Raw genomic sequence first — 17902 nt, 5'->3', positions numbered from 1 at the left:
TTCTCAACGCTGATTGGCTGTCACCTACGAGGGACGGACTGGAGTAAATTATTTTTGTATATTGAAGACATTTGGGTTTCTTGTCAAAAGATGAATATGACAACCCATATTATTCAGGGTGGAAACTCACATTAAGAAATAATGAATTTACATCAAATCATGTCAGCCACAATTATTAGCACCAATGATGTTAATACTATTTGCAACCTCCTTTTGCCAACAAAACACTCCTTTTATATTTTTTCACAATGGGAGAAAACAGAAAGAGGTAACTTTGACTATTCATCTTTGCATAATCTCTATAAATCATGCAATGACCTGGGACCTCTACTCTTTAGCCTCCTCTACAGGTTTTCAATGGGATTGAGTTTTGGCAACTTCTATGGAAGGAGTTAAAGATTTTGTGTCAAGTCAACCGTGTTTACAATTTTCAGTATTAAGATCTTTTCCTTTCTGAATTGGTGGACTGTGAGAGTATGTAAATAGTTTGTGTATTTTTAATCATGTTTTTATACACTATTTGTATCAATGATAATTACACACACACTCACAGACACGCACATCATTGCTTCAGCACACATGCGCACAACTGACACACCCACACGCTTGTTAAGTTTCACTTTCCATAAGTTTCGTTTTTCTCTGAATAAAGTCCAGAGGGATGGGCGAAGAAGTCAGAGAGAGTGCGGGAGATTGAACAGGCAAGACGCCTACTTCACCTCCTGTCTCCTTCTCCCATCCGCGATGGAGAAAAGACAAAACCTTCCCTGGTTATTCCTCTGGTTCTCTGCATTTAATTCAGTTTAATGAAGGCGTCAGGACCTTTTTAAACCTGACATGGACGAAAAACGCAAAATAGTCTCGGAGGGGCAAAACAGAGAAAGCAACATAACAGTAAAAAAAACTGTCATTTTGTTTCCACGTTATTTAATTAAGGGGGTGTAGTAGTTCAAACTAGATCAAGAAAAGTGTAAATTTTTCATTTTGTGGGGTTATTTCCACTTCATTTTATATAAAGCATTTATTGTTCAAATCTGGAAAAAAAATAAATGTATTTTTTTACATCCTACAGTATCATAAACGAATGATCAAACTGCAAAATTCAAAACTTCCCAATCAGTGAAGAAAATTTGCGCAAGACATAAGTAAAGAAAACGACCCCCCCTCACCCATTTTTGGGTGGATGAATCAATTATGCCATACAAACAGGAATGCTTATCTACCCAAAATTCTAACAAACCACGGCATATTGTATATTATGTACAGTGCATCAGGGATGTATTAATTTTCATATTTTACACATTTGTTGTTACAGATTTTTCAAAGATTTTTGCATTTTTCCTTCAAACATCGATCTGTGATCTAAATCACGCGAGACTTGCTAAAGTGGAACAGAGTGGCGACGAGAGTACACGTTGTTGCTGAGTTGTCGGAGAGAGAGGAGGCCGGGGACTACACAGAGGAGAAGTCGCGGTGAACTAAATAAAGCTTTCGAAGGTGGAGGGGGGGTAAAAGAACGGAATAACAAGTCATGGCTTCGGGGGACACCCTGTACATCGAGGCGGACGGCTCGGAAATGCCCGCCGAAATCGTGGAGCTGCACGAAATCGAAGTGGAGACCATCGAAACAACTGTTGTCGGGGATGACGACGAGCACCAGCCCATGATCGCCTTACAAACGCTTGTCGCGGACGACCCGCACTCGATCCTCCCGCACCAAGAGGTGATTCTTGTGCAGACCCGGGAGGAGGTCGTGGGCGAGGACGACTCAGAACTGCACACGGACGACGGCTACCAGGACCAAATCCTCATCCCGGTGCCCGCTGTGGAAGAGGACTACATTGAACAGACGCTGGTCACAGTCGCGGGAAGAAGCTCGTCAACGGGTCGGATGAAGAGGGCTGGAAGTGGAAAGAAATCGGGCAAAAGGAGCTATCTAGGCAGCGCGGACATGGGTAGGAAATGGGAACAAAAGCAAGTGCAGATAAAGACATTGGAAGGAGAGTTCTCCGTTACTATGTGGGCTTCGGGTAAGTTTGGAGTGAATTCCTGTAACGGCTTTGTTCTCGATGTGTGTGTGTCGTCGTTACGAGGCCTCCACTGAGGCCTTGTACTCTGACAAAAGTTAACGCGCGTTTTATGATTCCAAAACACTGCTTGGAATATAAATGTAGTGTTTTTGTTTTTATGGGAAGCCATGTTTTCTGTGCCGATGGGCGCCGCCATATTTCCCCGGTCGAGAAAGTATGGCGGCCCGAAAAAATGGCGTTTATTTGACCCACGAAGATGGCGGCTAGTACTGCTCTGCTGGTTCCGCTAGCGAGTAGCTAGGCCTGTATGGCGCACTTCACAACGGTGGTGGTGGTGCCTTCAAGGACCCTCGGTTTTTTAAGACTTTTCAACCCTTACTGTTTGTTACGTCAAACACCGGTAGATTATCGAAGCGCCCTCTTTATGACAGGAACGCAATCGTCGAAACCAACATTATTCTTAAATTCAGGGCGTTTTTTTATTACTTTAGCGTCGCATTTCGCCATGTAATTTGAGTTAAATTGGCTAATACAGGACATGACAGGAACGCAATCGTCGAAACCAACATTATTCTTAAATTCAGGGCGTTTTTTGATTACTTTAGCGTCGCATTTCGCCATGTAATTTGAGTTAAATTGGCTAATACAGGACATGTTTTAAATGTGTCATAAGACGTTTAAATTGTTTTCCAGAGCGTTGTCTCATCGTGGTTAGCGTTCACCAGGTATGCATCTTCCACAAATTAAAGCAGTGTTCCGACCTTTTACGATGTCAATGAACACATGCTGCATTCGTTGAAGGTGGGAAATCGGAATTATCCCACTTACATCGTCCCAGGTTCAACTCCAAAGCGTTCGAGGCGAATGTAAACAACAAAGATGGCTGATTCCGATCAATTGATTGTTGTTCTGGTTCATCACAACACATTTTGACCTCCAGAAAACATTCTTCCTAATTTTCTTAGTTTATATAAATAAAGGAATATCCTATGTTCCAAGCATTTCATTCATTTCACCAAATAACATTATACAGGAGAATACGACATACCTTCACGCAGTCAGGACAAGTCACGTGTTACATGGAGTTATTTCGCATTACTAAATTGATGTAATAATGAATAACTAAAACTAAATATGTTTAGAATCTTTCAAATTGTTTTGCTATTCAGGGTCAGTGCTTCCACGAGGATCGCCATTGTCAAACCAAAATAAACCAGTTTCAAATCAGTTTCTCTAATCGGCTGAATTATTGGCACCGTTAATCAGTCTATTCCTGGTATTTGAACAGTGCTGTTGATCACACTGTGCCAAATTTGACATCATGAGATGACGACCAGCGCAGTAGGTGCACCCTAATTAAAAAAAAAAACGGTTCCGTCACTGTGTGTTTTGGTTGGCTTGCAGAGCGGGACTTGTTTTCATGCCAACGTTACAGCTAGCCTATAGAAAAGGCCCCTAAGTCATTCATTCTGGGGAAGAATTTTTCATCTCTGTAAATTAGTTGCCGTGAATATTTATTACTTAGACGTTCATACGTTTGTTATTCGAGCGGGCCAGGTCACGTAATTGTACTTGGGCAGCTGCGTCAGGTGTTGTGGAAAGGGAAAAGTAATCATTTCCGCTTCCGTTAGCTGTATGCTTTGTTCATTTAACAAGGCTTTTGACATTTGTAAGTGTAGTCATTGGATTATTGGTATTTATCCTAGGTTTGGGTTGTTTTACCAATCTGTATTATCTTGAGGTGAGAAACCTCAATCACCACCCCAAAAATAAAGGGAACACTGAAACACATCTTAGATATTAATTAATGAGTTTTTCCAGTTTAAAATCTTTCTTTATTACGTAGTGGACTGTGTTGAGGACAAAATGATTAAGTCATGGGAATCAAACATCCTCATGCTATGGAGGTCTAAATTCATATGAAAATCAGATCACAGGCTAATCCGACTTCTGTGGCAATCCTTAAAGATGAGTCAAAAGGAGCCTCGTGGATCAGAGTCTATTGTGGCTTTGTGGGATGGAACAGACATAATGTTCCAGACATGCTCAATTGCCTTTCATTTGCTCCCATTGCCTGATCAATTTACACAACCGCGGGTAAATCTTATTCACAATCAATCTTGCTTCCTAACTGAACAGGCTGCTATCTCACACATGTGAGTGACTTGGCATTATGTGTTGTTCTGGTGTTCCATTTTTTTTTTTCATCAGGTAATTTCCTTTAAAAAAAATCATTCCCCCTCCTGATATATTTGCTGTGCATTTTGTCATTCAAGTCCTTGTTGGAGAATAGCAAGTTGTGGCAAAAGTGCTGGACATGCATTTAGAGGTTTTGAGAAGGTCAAACTCAGTTCACATTTAAAAATTGTTGTGCATTTTAGCTTCATCCTGAAATTCCACCCAAAACACAATATCCACCAGGAAGTTCAAACAAATATAGCTCTCATATGCACTTGACTACATTAGACCAATAGAAGGTGATTTTGATCAAGGTTATCCCCCCGCCCGCCATCTGATAGTATACAACTGTTTTACTTTGTTATGGGGTCCATTTGTCTTTATTGGTATTTGTTGAATTCCGACTGTGATTTAGATGACAAGAAGGACATTGACCATGAAGAGCAAATCACGGGTGAAAACTCTCCTCCTGACTATTCAGAGTACATGACGGGGAAGAAGCTGCCTCCAGGGGGCATCCCAGGCATCGACCTCTCGGACCCCAAACAGTTGGCAGAGTTCGCAAGGTATGTATGCATGCTTTCAGAATAGACTGGGAGAATTAAGCACGGTTCATGTTCATATTTCATTTTTAACTTCCAGAATGAAGCCAAAGAAAGTGAAAGAAGACGACGCACCGCGGACGATAGCCTGTCCACACAAAGTGAGCAATAAACTGTTTACTTTGACTGGACACTGGAATGTGCAGACATCCAAATTGCACGCAAATAATTAACGCCACATATGTGTCAACAGGTACCGTATTTTTACGGCCATAAGACGCGCTGTATCAAAGGGCACAACACCAATTGAGGGTGCTATTTCCGTATTTAATACTCATACTGGGCGCGCCACAGTATGAGCACTACGATAGCATGCACGAGCTAGTTCACCAGTACTCACGCGAATAAGGGATCGCTGCCGGAGGTATCCCCTCAGATAAATGAGTGATGTCATGGCAACATAAGGGCTCGCTGCCAGTAGCATCGGCTCAGAACAATGAGAGAAGTCATGGCAACACGTCTAATCAACGTCAGGGGAAGGACTTAACTGGTCACCACACTCCTTAGTCACAGTTTCAAATCAAAACCAAAAGAACTCAGCATACAAGCAAACAATGAAACAAACAAATAAGATTAACACAAAACATGTATCCCTCATGTCATTTGTATCCCCAAAAGAAATAAAAATAACACAAAAAGATTATAGCAATGGCTTCTTGGGAGCCACTCAGCCTCAGCCAATCACATGGCTGTTTAGAGAGATGTGAGATCTGTGCTTTGGGCAGTGTTTTTATTTTTTTATATTTTTACAGTCTTTTGTCTAAACCTGTGACGTTTCTTGCTTGCAATAACATGAATGATAAGACAAACTATGCCATTGTGGACAGCTGCCCTTTTGTCCAGCTTTCTCCTACACCATCACCCCAACACCGTATTCACATGTTGTATTTGTCAGTCAATTCGAAGCATAGATGTCTCAGACTTTGGCCAGCAGGGTGTGCTAACATGCACTCCGAATACCCCAATGGGAAAAAGGGTCGATGGTCGAGAGAGATGCTCAGTCCATATAATAGGCGTGTCGCATTACAAGGCGCCTCGTTTGTTTTGGGGAAGATTTGGGACTTTAAAATGCGCCCTATGGTCCCGAAAATACGGTAAGTTAGGAATAATACATAAATACTTGGAACCTTCACATTGGCTCCACTGGCCACTGTCTTTTTTTACTGATGGACACGCCTACATTGTTGCATATTTAAAAAAAATAATTAATTGACAATACTTTTGCTGTTGTTTACTTGTTTGGCGACTTTTAGAAGAAAGTAGTAATACAAGTATAGGATGCTACAAATTGTGAAATCTGGTTTCCAACGGGTATCCCAATGTGTGTTGTGCTCAGGGCTGCACCAAGATGTTCAGGGACAATTCGGCAATGAGGAAGCACTTGCACACCCACGGGCCTCGAGTGCACGTCTGCGCCGAATGCGGCAAAGCCTTCGTGGAGAGCTCCAAACTGAAAAGACATCAACTTGTACACACGGGAGAGAAACCTTTCCAGGTGGGCCTCTTCATTTGTAGCGTTTACCATACCAGTGCTTCTCAGAGTGGGGTCTGGACCTGCCAGCCATAGCTCGTGTGCGCAAAAGAATTTGTCAAATTTGGTTGCATCATTTTTTGTTGTTTAGGCAGAACAAGGCTTATTTAATTTAAGCTCGTTTCCTCTTGTAAACAGCGTTTCCTGGCACTGAGATGGCCAAAGCACTACTTTCATATTAGACAAGGCTTTGGGTTAATTCCAGACTTGGGAATTGCAAAGGTGGGGAAACCACCGACAAAATAAATCTTTGTTTTGTTCCTGTGGCATTTTGGGGTACATGGTAGTTCTGTTTGATTGGCATGAGGATTACGTTTAATTAGCTGGAGGTATGAAGGGGGTCTTTGGAAAAGTTGGACCTCAAAAATTTGAGAACACCTGCTCTAAATAAATGTGCATAATCCAAATTTATTTGTGCTATTTCCTGTTTCCAGTGCACGTTTGAGGGTTGCGGCAAGAGATTTTCTCTGGACTTTAATTTGCGCACACACGTGCGTATCCACACGGGGGACCGCCCCTACGTGTGCCCCTTTGACGGCTGCAACAAGAAATTTGCCCAGTCCACCAACCTCAAGTCTCACATCCTCACACACGCCAAAGCAAAGAACAATCAGTGAACGGATCCCACGCTGACATATGAGCGTACTCCTTGACAGACAATTGTCCCGTACGGCCTGCTTGCTTGTGAGATAAAAGATTGACGTTAGGATCATTCTCCAACACAGACTTTGTTCGTATACGTGGAGATGGGAACACAGACGCTCGAGGCCTTCCGACTCTGGCGCAACTCAAATTGAACTCTTTCTACTTGATTCTTTTATTTATATCTGAACAGAGTTAGAATAAAATGTTTTACATTAAAAGTCAAATATTTGCAACGCTCCTCAGCAAGCAGTGACCCTTTTTCAATTTTCTACTCCTCCCAAGTGTGCATATTGTACACTGATTGACATTAGCGCTGTTGCTCTTGTTCAGTTTTATTTTCCCTTGTGCGAGTGTCTTGGAAAAAGGAATTTAATTTTCATTTTGTATCATGCAATATCAGTCATGTTGTAGATAACGTGTTTATGCATAGAGTTCGCTGATTAAAATGTTTTTTCCCCTTATTGTCTCATTTCACCATCTTTTGCCCAAATGCATGTGCTGGTTGTTGGAAAATTAATCCAGTCAGCGATGAATGCTGTTTATTTGTTAACAGCAATGAACAAAAACGACTGCACAGCAGCTCTTGTTTCATTTGCATTTCCTTCAGCACTGCAAGCAATTGGTACAGACCAACTATGACATCACACCACAAGACAGCGGCAATTGATTTTCAAATATGGGATTGACACTTTAAAAACTATAAACATTTTAATATATTTTTCTAGTGTATTTGGTTGATTTATGACCGTAGACCAAATCCGGCCCGCCGAACTTGAAAAAATCAAATTAATAAACCTTGTTAATGTTTTATTTTCTAAATATTGTGTTTTTTCAAAGACATATATTATATAATAAATAATATATATATATTTCAAATTAAATGTATATTTTATCTCCAATGAGGTGAGGTTACCTCCATCTCCATCCATCTGCTCCTGGTCCGACCCCTCTGTCAAATTTTAGAACCCATTGTGAAAATGTTTGCACACCCCTGCCGTAGACCGTGAGAGCCCACTTATGTATGTGTGAATAATTACGTATGCATTGTAAGTACACTTCAAATTAAGGGCTGCACGATGTATGAAACTTCAATCATGCTCATGATTTTGGCTACCACGATTAAATTAACCTCAATGTAGGTGATATTTCAAATCTAATCGAGCACTTTTCCAACCTACCGGTGGCTAGCCAAGCACTATAAGAGTGAACGCATTGTTAAGGCATCTTGTTAAATCATGGCATGTTTGAGAGCTGCTTTTTGGATTCAGGGAAAGTGATGTTAAAGAAGACAATAGCACATTCGTTCAGTAAGCCCTTAGTACATTTTAAAGTATTGGGTACATTTTTTAATCGTTTATTCTTAAATTAGAATTTATTAAAAGTTACATTTTGCACTGAAAACTGTTAAAAAGTCGTGGAGTAAAAATGCAGACATTTTACCCAACATGATGAATAATCATGTAAGGGGTACAATATTACTCAAAAATCGTTTTGGGCATAATAGGAGCATTTGCTCAGTCAAAAATGTTGGCAGGAAAACGTGGGATCGTTACAAGTGAGCGTAAAGCAGGAACAAACTAAATCCCTGTATAATTCATAAGTATTTTGATGAGAGCCTAAAATTGAAATATGAAAAAATCAGTTGAGTTTGATTAATAAACAAAATAATCAATTACTTTTTCCATTTTTTTGAAGGACAAATGATACATGGATTGTATAAGCCAAGTGCAGTGGAGCTCATGAAAAAAATACAAACCCCGTTTCACAATTTAAAAAAAAATAACCTTCATTCTTACACATTAATCCTTTAAAACCTCCCTGAAGACCTGAATGAGTCAAGGAATCACACACAGCGTTGACAGACGACCACAATGACTACACGTCGTCTCAGTGTTTGGTACCTGTCCTTGAGACTAGAGCCTGATTGACTTTAGTGAGCTATAACGGCAGTCAGAAGTGCAGGGTAGTTTGGTGTTCCCCAGCCTGTCACCGGGTCCCACGACGGGGCAGCACAAAATCCTTGACCTTGTACCTGCTCATCAAGGCAGGCCAGGTGACAACCTTCAGTCACCTGGAGACACAACGGGACACAAACCACTGCTATAAATCTTTACACACACGTCTCATACTCCCTTATTGTAACCTAATTTACATGGGCTGAGTTGCCAAAATAAATAGAGAACAAAAATGTGTCTTATTTAGAAGGTAGAACAGCTTGGAGGAGCAGAATATAGACTGACATCAAACATAGCCTGTCCCTTGAGCTTGTAGAGGCGAGGGTTGAGGAAGCCCAGGACGGGAAGGCCCTTCTTCAGACGTTTGTCGTTGATCAGAGAAAACATCCCACCAACCACCGGGGTTGACGCCTGTTATGACATGAAAACATATTAGTACATTTACAGGCAACACTGTTATCATTATTCCCATAATGACCGTGTAGGACCTGAGAGAGGATCTCGCTCACATCGCAACCTCAGTTCTAGTGCATGCTAAAAATATTTGATGAAGTTAAATGTAAGGGCTGTCAAATTGAAAGCACAACCCTTTTAATGACTAATTTATTTTGCAGAAGTGGTCCTTTGAGATTTAACCCAACCTGGACTGTACATCAGTGGTTTGCAAACTGAAATTACCTTGTATCCTTAATTATAAAAAAAAAAGTGCATACATACAATCAATGTGACAATAAAACAACCAGAATTAACACATTAGTCCAACGACCTTAGCTTTGGGCCAATCCAAAGCCTTCATGTAATTGTGATGTATCAACACATAAATCTGATATTCCTGCATTAAGTTTTTCTTTTTTCTTCTTCGTCTGATCAGGTCTTTTATTACAGCTATAAATTATTTTTTTCTTAAAAACATAAAGTAAGTTTTTCCAATATAATCTTATTTTCTAGAGAATAATTCTGTGTTATCTTAGAATAAAAAGTGTAATCTACATGAAGATTGTTGTATTTTTTTAATTCCCCGCCTTCTTCCTTGTTAAATTTTTACTTTAATATCATGACATTTCAATTTTATTTTCTTGAAAAAATAACTTCTCATAAAACGTCTCAAACGAATGGGCATTTAAATAAAAAAATATATGGCATGAGTGAGTACACATGGTAGTAACTTTTGATTTGAGTTAGGATAGTGAGAGTGTCCTTGGAATAAATTCTCGGGCCTCAAAAAGTTTGAGAACCTCACCTACGATAAAAAAATACATAAATAACAACCAATCTGAAAATGTTACCGATGTCCCAGACACCCAAGGAATGGGTATTCTATTGGCAACCACCCAGTAATTATCTGACAAAGCCGCCATGTCCGGATAGGCCCTTCCGCTGACGTTGAAGTACGACTTCGGGGGAAGGGTCGCTACGCTCTTCAGGTATCCGGCCACAGCGCTGGCCTGTGGGAATGGATGCACTTGATTAACGATGATGCTTTAACATCATAGTTGTGGTGCTTGATTCAATTAGAAGAACAACGTTGACGTTATATTCCTACCTGGTAGTCGGGCATCTTGAAGACGTTACTGAAGCCTCCCCCGCTAATGTAATCTGTTACTTCATAAGTCACCTTGAAAGGATTCTTGAACGAAGTTCCACCGACTGTGGTCACGTATGGGCTGGAAACGAGATTTTATTTTGTGACTATCACAAACTTGATTGCAGGGTTCAGATTTGTTACCTTGAGGCAGGAAAACTGGGCCTGAAGGAATTTTGTTCTTTAGCCATGTGCCAGCAGCCGGCCCCGCTATCACCTGAATGCAAAAACAGTCTGATTTAAAAAAAAAAAAAAAAAAGAAAAAAAACTCAAGTTAGCACACACAATAATTGACAGAAACCAACAAAATAACTCAAACTAAAATTGAAAAATTTTTTTAAGGCAATAAAATAAAAGAACAAAAATAAAAATATATATTAATAAAAAAACTAACCAAATCTACATTTTACATTTAGACATAAATAACTAAATATAATTACAGTGAACATATTCATCTATTAAAATCATACATGAGGTTTCGTGATTTATTTCTTGTTGTGTCATGACAGCATATCAGCAAAACAATTGCAAAAGGTCCACACCAAGGGATTTTAACATAACATATATAATCTATAGTTTGTTGAAAATCATTTTTTGATCAAAAGCTCAAGAAACCTCTTTGGCAGAAATAATCAAATGTATCCTTGTAGTCTTACTGTCATTTAATCAGCTATCCAATTTCATAGCAGTGTTCCTTCCCATGACTGACCAGAAGCAAAAAGCAAGGAGAGGCCCCTGACACCGGCCTTCATGAACTCGGTGTTGATGCGCTGCATGTAGGCAGTAGACAGACTGTCCTCGTCGTCGCCGTAGCTGATGGTGTGCACCCAAGGCAGGTCAGACATATTGCTGAGCAGGACCACCCACTGGAGGAACGGCTCCTGGGACTCGTGACGACCTGGAACACAAACAAGATGATCCTGTGCGTGAATTGGAGGCATGAACAATTTTTGGCTGTGTGTACATTCCAGACTGTAATTGTGATTAATGTCAGAACAAAGGTATCAAGATAGATACGCGTGATACTGTATGTATTCGACCAAAGGTCTTCACCGTGGACGAGCTGGACTAATGAATGAATGTCTAATGAAGATAAGCGGAAAATAGATAGATAGATACAACAATAGTGGGTGAAACACACACAATCCAAGAGCTATGCACGCATAAATACCTAAATCTGGTAAAAGTATATAATTCGAAATTAAGTGCAGATGTTGTTTAGCAATGCTACAATGACCATACATCACTATGCTAGTTCAGCAACTTTGCTTACAGACCTGGATTTGTGAAGACCCACGTGGGGATGTTGGCCCCTGTGCTCATGATGTATTCCACATCCAGACTGGCCTCCAAACCGGCCTTTCCAGTACCCTGTTTCCCCACAACCCGGTCCACCTTGGAAAGATGCTGGAAGCCGCCGCCATAAATGCTCATGAACTCCGCCAGATCCGCAGGGCTGTAGTACTGCTCCAAGAACTACAACAGAAACAACAAAATGATGCAGAAAAAGTGCTTTATAAAATATCCCGACTGGATTTTTGGGGTTTTTGATTAAAGGGCTAGAAATTAAAACATGTTTTTTAATCCAATTGACAAAATAACTGCCAAATTAAACCATCATTTAAATAATTGGTACTTATTCCCACTCTATACATAGCAACATTTTCATAGTGAGGGTTGCACCTGAGCTACAGCCTGGCTGTTGTTCTGAGCTGATCCCACATCAGCTGCAGTCAGATTGTAACGGGCCCGTAAAACTGCAGGAGTCACTCCAAAGTGAAAGGCTTTGCTCCTCTGCATTTTCTTCAAGTTGGACAAGGCCGAGTCAGGCTTGTGTCCTCTAGGAGGGAAACGGTGAACACCTCCCACTGTCATAAAAGAAGATCAAAATCCAACTTCAATAACTCATGGAAGTAGGTGGCCATGTCTGATGGAGCAAGTGAAGCGCACCAAAGTCAAGGTGTTGTGCAACATCATCGGGAACAGAGTAGGGAGCTGAAGACCTCACGATGGACTGACCGTCTCGGACATAACGCTGGAACCTGCTGCCTGGGAGCACAACCTCCGCAACCCTTGTTGCACAAGACAGGAACAAAATCAATGATAGAGAATAAAATTGTACATTTGTGAATATTTTCGGACAACAAGAAAAAACAAAATCATAGTACAGACTTAAATTATCTGCACCAATATTAGTATTGGTTTCAGTTTCCCTCCGAGGACCCAAAGACTGAGTTGAATAGCTCATACATCACTTTTGTGAGCTACATTGAAGTTCTGCCTGACATGTATTTTGGTGGTTTGAACTTGCATTTTTTCAGCATATTTTCCTTGAAATTATTGCAACGATAATGAGCAGGGTTCTCAACTGAAGAGGTTCCAATGGAACTATATAAAAATAGTGGGAACATAAGTGGCCAATTGTTCATTATGTAACCATTTAAAGAAAATGCAAACAATTGTTAGATTTATTCCTTTTAATTAACATGACGGGCCAGAAACACAAAATGTAAATAGTTCTCTATATAATTTAACTTTCACCAGCAATGCTCAAAATCTGGAAGAATAAAATGAAGTATTGACCTGGATGTCAGTATTTAACACACAACCTAAAGTCACCGTAAGTACAAAAAATAAATAAATCAAACAGTGACATAAATGTGAACGTAAAATATGACAAACATTCAACAACTGGTAACTCAAACATACATATATGTAAAGGATTAACATCCTTCTAACGTCATGAATCTGATTAATCAATGAATTAAAATATAAATAAATTAAATCATGGATCTGCAGATTAAAAGCCTGATCACGACACCCTTAGATATGAGAAAGACTTTCTTAAAGAGATGCGCTTACTCCACAGTCAAGGTGCAGTGTAAGAAGTCCCGAGTATGAACTGTCAAGCAGTTTGTGACGCCATGACTCTGCAGCCAACTGCGCACCACCTTTTGGGACGAGTCGGACGGACGCACCAGGGAGGCCACCTCCTCAAGTTGGAGGTATTTACCTGCGGAGGGAGATCTGCGTCAACACAGGCTTTGTAAAGCGCTTTGGGCACCAGATGGGGTAGATAAAAGCACCACATAAGTGCATTCCATTTACCATTTTGGAATAAGGCTATGACATAATATGTGGGTGGGTAAAGCAGTGTGAAAACTTTCAGAATCCAATGTAGGAGTAAATATAAAAGTGTGTGAATGTTTTTTTTTTTTTATATTTTACACCCAAAGTCATCTGGGAAAGGTCCCAACTCACCCAAGATCCTAATGAGAACAAGTCCATTGCAAAATAGCTGGCTTGGTACATTTGTACTTACTAAAAGAGGAATTGAAAGAGCGAAGTGAGACTCTCCTTATCTTAACAAATGAAAGCTGTTTTTGAACTTTGCAATGAGGAAGTGATTGGCGGAGTAAATACGGTTGGTTGGTTGCTGGATAAATATTGTTGGCATTTTATCAGGGCAAGTACGCCAAAATTTTGAGCTTTGTTTTCCTACCATACTGAGGCGAGTCAGGATCAGACACCACATTGAGGGTCTCCTCCAGCAAGTCAACGTTCTGCTGAGTGAGTGCAAAGGTCAGTTGCAGCTCTTCGGTTGGCCTGAGCCGACCAACACGAGTCCAATCCCTGGGCACCCTGAAGGCAGCAAAAGATGAAAAAACAATTACAGTCAACCCCTGCCGATTTAGGGAAATGTAGATTGCACTGGCCACCAGCTGATTGCCGCCGTGACTTGACAGCAGCGCTATTTAAGATTCCAGTAGCGGTCCTTGTAGGGTGGATGGCATATGAAATTAACGTGAAATTAACAGCTGTTCAATGTAATATGGAGTAAGTGCCCACATAAAGATAGAATCATTTGTGATTTATTCATCTGTTTTAAAATCTGAGTATGAGACAAAACCAAGATTAACTAGCTAAAGGGAAGCGAAGCAATTCATATTTTTACAGGCTGTGAAATGCTGTAAAATGAGTTTGAAATGCTATATTTTGGAAGAATTGTTTGTGGTATATAACATACTCATAGTATTAATCTATGCAATTCCAAACCTTTTGGAGGGGGTGGAGGGGGCATATTTCACAACTTTTTGCTATACATTTGTCATGAGAGCTCAATTGTCAAAAAATTTTGTTTTAGACAATGGACACAAAAAGTTGATGTTATGATTGGAAAAGTGAATTACTCACAGGACATTTTGGTCATATTCCAGGTATCCACTCCACACCAATGGGCTGAATAACAAGGGGATGACCACTGCCAACCTGTTGGGAGAGATGGGAAATACAATATAATATAATATAATATAATATAATATAATATAGGGTACAAGGGTCCTTGGGGTTAATTATTTCGACGTGGTTTCACAATTCCGAATGAGCGAAAGACTAGTTTAAGCGGCGTAACAATGTTGTTGCTCAGTTATCGCCTCACTTAATAATACCTTAAAAGCGTTTTTATAAAAATATTTACTGTAATTATAACTTTTACAAATTTCCACTGGCATAAATTGGCTCAGTAATCAGTTTGTGGACTCACTGTTTTTCCTTTGATGCTTTAATATTTCAGTTTAATTTTAGATCAACTGAACCCAGCATCAAGGACTGGGTGACCTTAACACACCCCAGACTCAGTGCGTCCACCTCCAACGCCTCGGTTGAGATTGATCAATAAACAAGATGTTGAGATTTATACGCTAGACGTTATATTTTTTTATACCGTTATTGTGACTTTCACTATTACGTTCATGTAGCACGAATAGCAATGAACATATTACGACCTACATACAAGATTGTGTAACATTTGTATTGTAGCAAAGGAACCTCGTCGTAGACAAAGAAACCCGTATAGTTTGGGCTGGAGTTTTTCATATTTTTCATACGTCAACTAGTTAGCAATGAACTCACTGGGTTAGCTAGCGGCTAACAACCCGACGGGATGTAGGTCATATCTCGGGGGGTAAAAACACTTCAAAACAACATATACTAGTCTATAACTCGAATTACGTCATAGCCGCCAATTCGACTATTACGATAACGAAGAGAGTGAATAAATTCGAAATAAACTTACAGCGTGTCCATTTTGCCCTTCGCGTTGTGTGTATTTGTATAAGTGCGCAACTAAGCGTTCAATCGCAGACAGTCGGTTGGAGGTGCAGTGATCACGTGAGGACACTCACGTGACCAGCGACCCACGAGGAGTCTCACTCACCAGCCATTTCAATAGGTACATCTAACGTTTGACTTAAGGAGTAGAATTGCTCCCGAATGCTCCTGGTTGGGTTTTGCGTCCCTCCTATAGATTGCAATATTTTTTTGCCCCCAATTCATTTAACATGTTTTTAAATGCATAGTTACGTACTTTAAAATGGCAGCGTCTTTAGCGAAGCACGTCTGCGACGCGAGAACTTACTTGTAACATTTTTTGTTTTATTGCTGCTTTGATAAAAGTGTTAAAATAATCTCGAATACTGTGCTAAATAAATGAACTCCACCTTGATAAACCGCGTGACATTTTCGTCAATCTCCGCGTGTCACACGGATGCAACGCGGCTGATCTAACAAGTAACGCATGTAATCGGGTAATCGGAAAAGATCACGTCCCATGCAAACAGGTGACCAGAGATCTTCAATCCGTATGATTTCAATCACAATGATAAAAAATGCACGAGTCCCCTCCCCATAAAATGTAACGGTGCAGATTCCCGTAAGTACGCCATCTCGTGGCCGATTGTGACAAAACTTGCATTTACTCGGCTGGTTTTATGACGCCTGGGTTGCAATTAGCAACCACGCAGCATCGCATTTATAAAAAAAATACAAATGTCGATCATTTTAATATTTTCTCATAACGGTGAATAATCATTTAACAGGTCAGAACGATAAAAAACAAACATCAACATGCAACACTTCTAGAACAAGTGCATACATTTACAAATAATCACTTAAAAAATAATCGTAGAAAGTCAAAACGTCCCATAATAATTAGTCTTCCATAAAGTCAAGACTCAATTTGATGAACAAAAAAAAAACCCAGTGAAATCGTCTACAGTGAACACATTTATTGTTCTTTTCGATTAATAAAGCCCATAAAAATATTTGCCCCTTCTTGTACACAATTTACATGTTTAGATCACAGGTGTCAAATCCACGTTCAGAAAGTAAAAACTCTGCCACAGTTTAACTTTAGCCACAGTTGCTTCGAATCCCAAGGAGCATTTTGACCTGCCGGTTGGATAGAAGCACCTGTGGCTAAAGCCAAACTGTGGCATATTTTCTGGACCGGGAGTTGACACCTCTGGTTTAGATTTGCTTCAGTCATTGTCCGAGAAGTAAAAATCCTCTTCTTCCTCACTGTCAGACGTGGTAGCTTTATCTGGAAACGTCTCCCAAATGACAAAGGAATTGTTTCCTGGGGAGAAAAAAAGTGGGTATGGACACTTTTTATTCTTTAAGTCTGAAAGAAAGAATCATTTCCTAAAGCTATTAACTCATTTTATGTGTACCATCTTGTTTTGTGTATATAAATGATTTTACTTCATATCATTTAATGAGTTGGTAATATGCTATAAACTTAGATTTTCATTCGTGTTTAAGGGGAAGTCAACCCCCCAAAAATGTTGGCAATAAAATGTTCTATACGTCTTTGCTAATTTAAATACGGCATTCTGATTTAATATTGTTGTTTGTAGAATGAGTTAAGAAGCAAAATCCACCCGGTTTTAGCCATCTCGTAGGGCGGCCATTTTGTCACTTCTGTCAACTGAAAAAGACATCACAGTAGCACAGGTGGCAGGTAACGACCAATCATGGCTCACCTGTTTTATGAAGCTGAGTCCTGAGCAACTGTGACGTCATTTTCAGTCAACAGAAGTGGCCAAAATGGCTACCTTCTGCAATGGCTAAAAACGGACCAATTTTACTGCCAACTCATCTTCCGCAAATGCAAAATTAATCATAATGCTATGTTTCAACAAGCTCACCTGCATAGAACATATAAAAATATTGGGAGTTGTCTTCCCCTTCAAAAGAAATGGATTAAAAAGGTAATTGAACAGCTTCATAAATTTAAATGCGATGTTCCACCCAACATGCAAATATCATAACAACATTGTACGTTTATTTTTCTTTATATTCATTATTATTTGCTTGATAAATAAAGTAGAATTGACCCCGCCCGGGAACCCTGTAAATGACACCGACCTGTTATTTCAAATGGTCTCATTCTTCGTTTGACTGATGGTACTAAGTCCTGAGACAGATCAGAAAAGAAAGTATTAAATAAGCTGCGTCTGAAAAAAATGACTGACAAAGAAGTAGCAGAATGCAATTAGTACCTTCGTTGGAACTTTTTTGTGGCCGTTGACCTGATTTTG

At 39.9% G+C, this 17902-nt stretch overlaps 3 protein-coding genes and 1 long non-coding RNA gene across 8 annotated transcripts in view; 2 read left to right on the top strand and 2 right to left on the bottom strand.

Moving 5' to 3' along the window:
• The first annotated feature begins 1382 nt into the window (after positions 1–1382).
• On the top strand, positions 1383–7447 carry yy1a (YY1 transcription factor a). 2 transcript variants are annotated; one of them, XM_088315651.1, is made up of 5 exons: positions 1383–2030; positions 4690–4774; positions 4851–4911; positions 6147–6305; positions 6776–7447. In XM_088315651.1, the coding sequence occupies exons 1-5, from the start codon at positions 1532–1534 to the stop codon at positions 6956–6958; spliced, it is 987 nt and encodes a 328-aa protein (XP_088171777.1). In that variant the 5' UTR covers positions 1383–1531; the 3' UTR covers positions 6959–7447. The 2 variants fall into 2 exon arrangements, with proteins under 2 accessions (XP_088171777.1, XP_088171772.1); XM_088315646.1 differs by having other exon boundaries at positions 1386–2030; positions 4624–4774.
• A 61-nt stretch (positions 7448–7508) lies between these two features.
• tpp1 (tripeptidyl peptidase I) lies at positions 7509–15742 on the bottom strand. Its single transcript, XM_088315643.1, has 13 exons — positions 15598–15742; positions 14718–14792; positions 14026–14165; positions 13386–13536; positions 12474–12595; positions 12207–12391; positions 11801–11999; positions 11233–11421; positions 10668–10740; positions 10485–10605; positions 10228–10386; positions 9227–9352; positions 7509–9057 (listed from the first exon to the last, which is right to left on the bottom strand). The coding sequence occupies exons 1-13, from the start codon at positions 15606–15608 to the stop codon at positions 8917–8919; spliced, it is 1692 nt and encodes a 563-aa protein (XP_088171769.1). The 5' UTR covers positions 15609–15742; the 3' UTR covers positions 7509–8916.
• The window catches only part of LOC148343119 (uncharacterized), a 4294-nt gene continuing 2064 nt past the window's right edge, over positions 15673–17902 (top strand). For 2 of the 3 annotated variants that reach the window (XR_015846544.1, XR_015846546.1), the window contains exon 1: positions 17411–17572. This is a non-coding gene — a long non-coding RNA (uncharacterized LOC148343119). Of the gene's footprint in view, positions 15754–17410; positions 17573–17902 lie in introns of those variants that run through there. The other variant, XR_015846545.1, reaches the window with a different exon arrangement.
• The window catches only part of mis18bp1 (MIS18 binding protein 1), a 12241-nt gene continuing 10907 nt past the window's right edge, over positions 16569–17902 (bottom strand). For both annotated transcript variants that reach the window (XM_088315593.1, XM_088315602.1), the window contains exons 14-16: positions 17864–17902; positions 17730–17778; positions 16569–16938 (exon numbers count right to left, since the gene is read on the bottom strand). The exon at positions 17864–17902 is cut by the window's right edge and continues 46 nt beyond it. In XM_088315593.1, coding sequence (XP_088171719.1) covers positions 16841–16938; positions 17730–17778; positions 17864–17902 — 186 coding nt within the window. In that variant the 3' untranslated portion in view covers positions 16569–16840. The remainder of the gene's footprint in view (positions 16939–17729; positions 17779–17863) is intronic.

This window comes from Idiotropiscis lumnitzeri, chromosome 1 (genome assembly GCF_059441095.1).
Source record: "Idiotropiscis lumnitzeri isolate Australia: NSW breed Sydney's pygmy pipehorse chromosome 1, RoL_Ilum_1.0, whole genome shotgun sequence".
Taxonomy (NCBI): Eukaryota; Metazoa; Chordata; class Actinopteri; order Syngnathiformes; family Syngnathidae; genus Idiotropiscis; species Idiotropiscis lumnitzeri.
This window is presented reverse-complemented; position numbering and strand designations above follow the sequence as displayed.

Bases quoted from the DNA above. Each gene is read 5' to 3' on its own strand.
- yy1a (XM_088315646.1), top strand. From the start codon at position 1,532: ATGGCTTCGGGGGACACCCTGTACATCGAGGCGGACGGCTCGGAAATG. The intron at 4,912-6,146 runs GTGAGCAATAAA...TGTTGTGCTCAG, and splicing joins CGATAGCCTGTCCACACAAA to GGCTGCACCAAGATGTTCAG. The intron at 6,306-6,775 runs GTGGGCCTCTTC...TCCTGTTTCCAG, and splicing joins CGGGAGAGAAACCTTTCCAG to TGCACGTTTGAGGGTTGCGG.
- tpp1 (XM_088315643.1), bottom strand. The intron at 12,596-13,385 runs GTAAGCGCATCT...TTGTGCAACAAG, and splicing joins CACTGCACCTTGACTGTGGA to GGTTGCGGAGGTTGTGCTCC. The intron at 9,353-10,227 runs GTAACATTTTCA...ATGTCATAACAG, and splicing joins CTTGGGTGTCTGGGACATCG to GCGTCAACCCCGGTGGTTGG.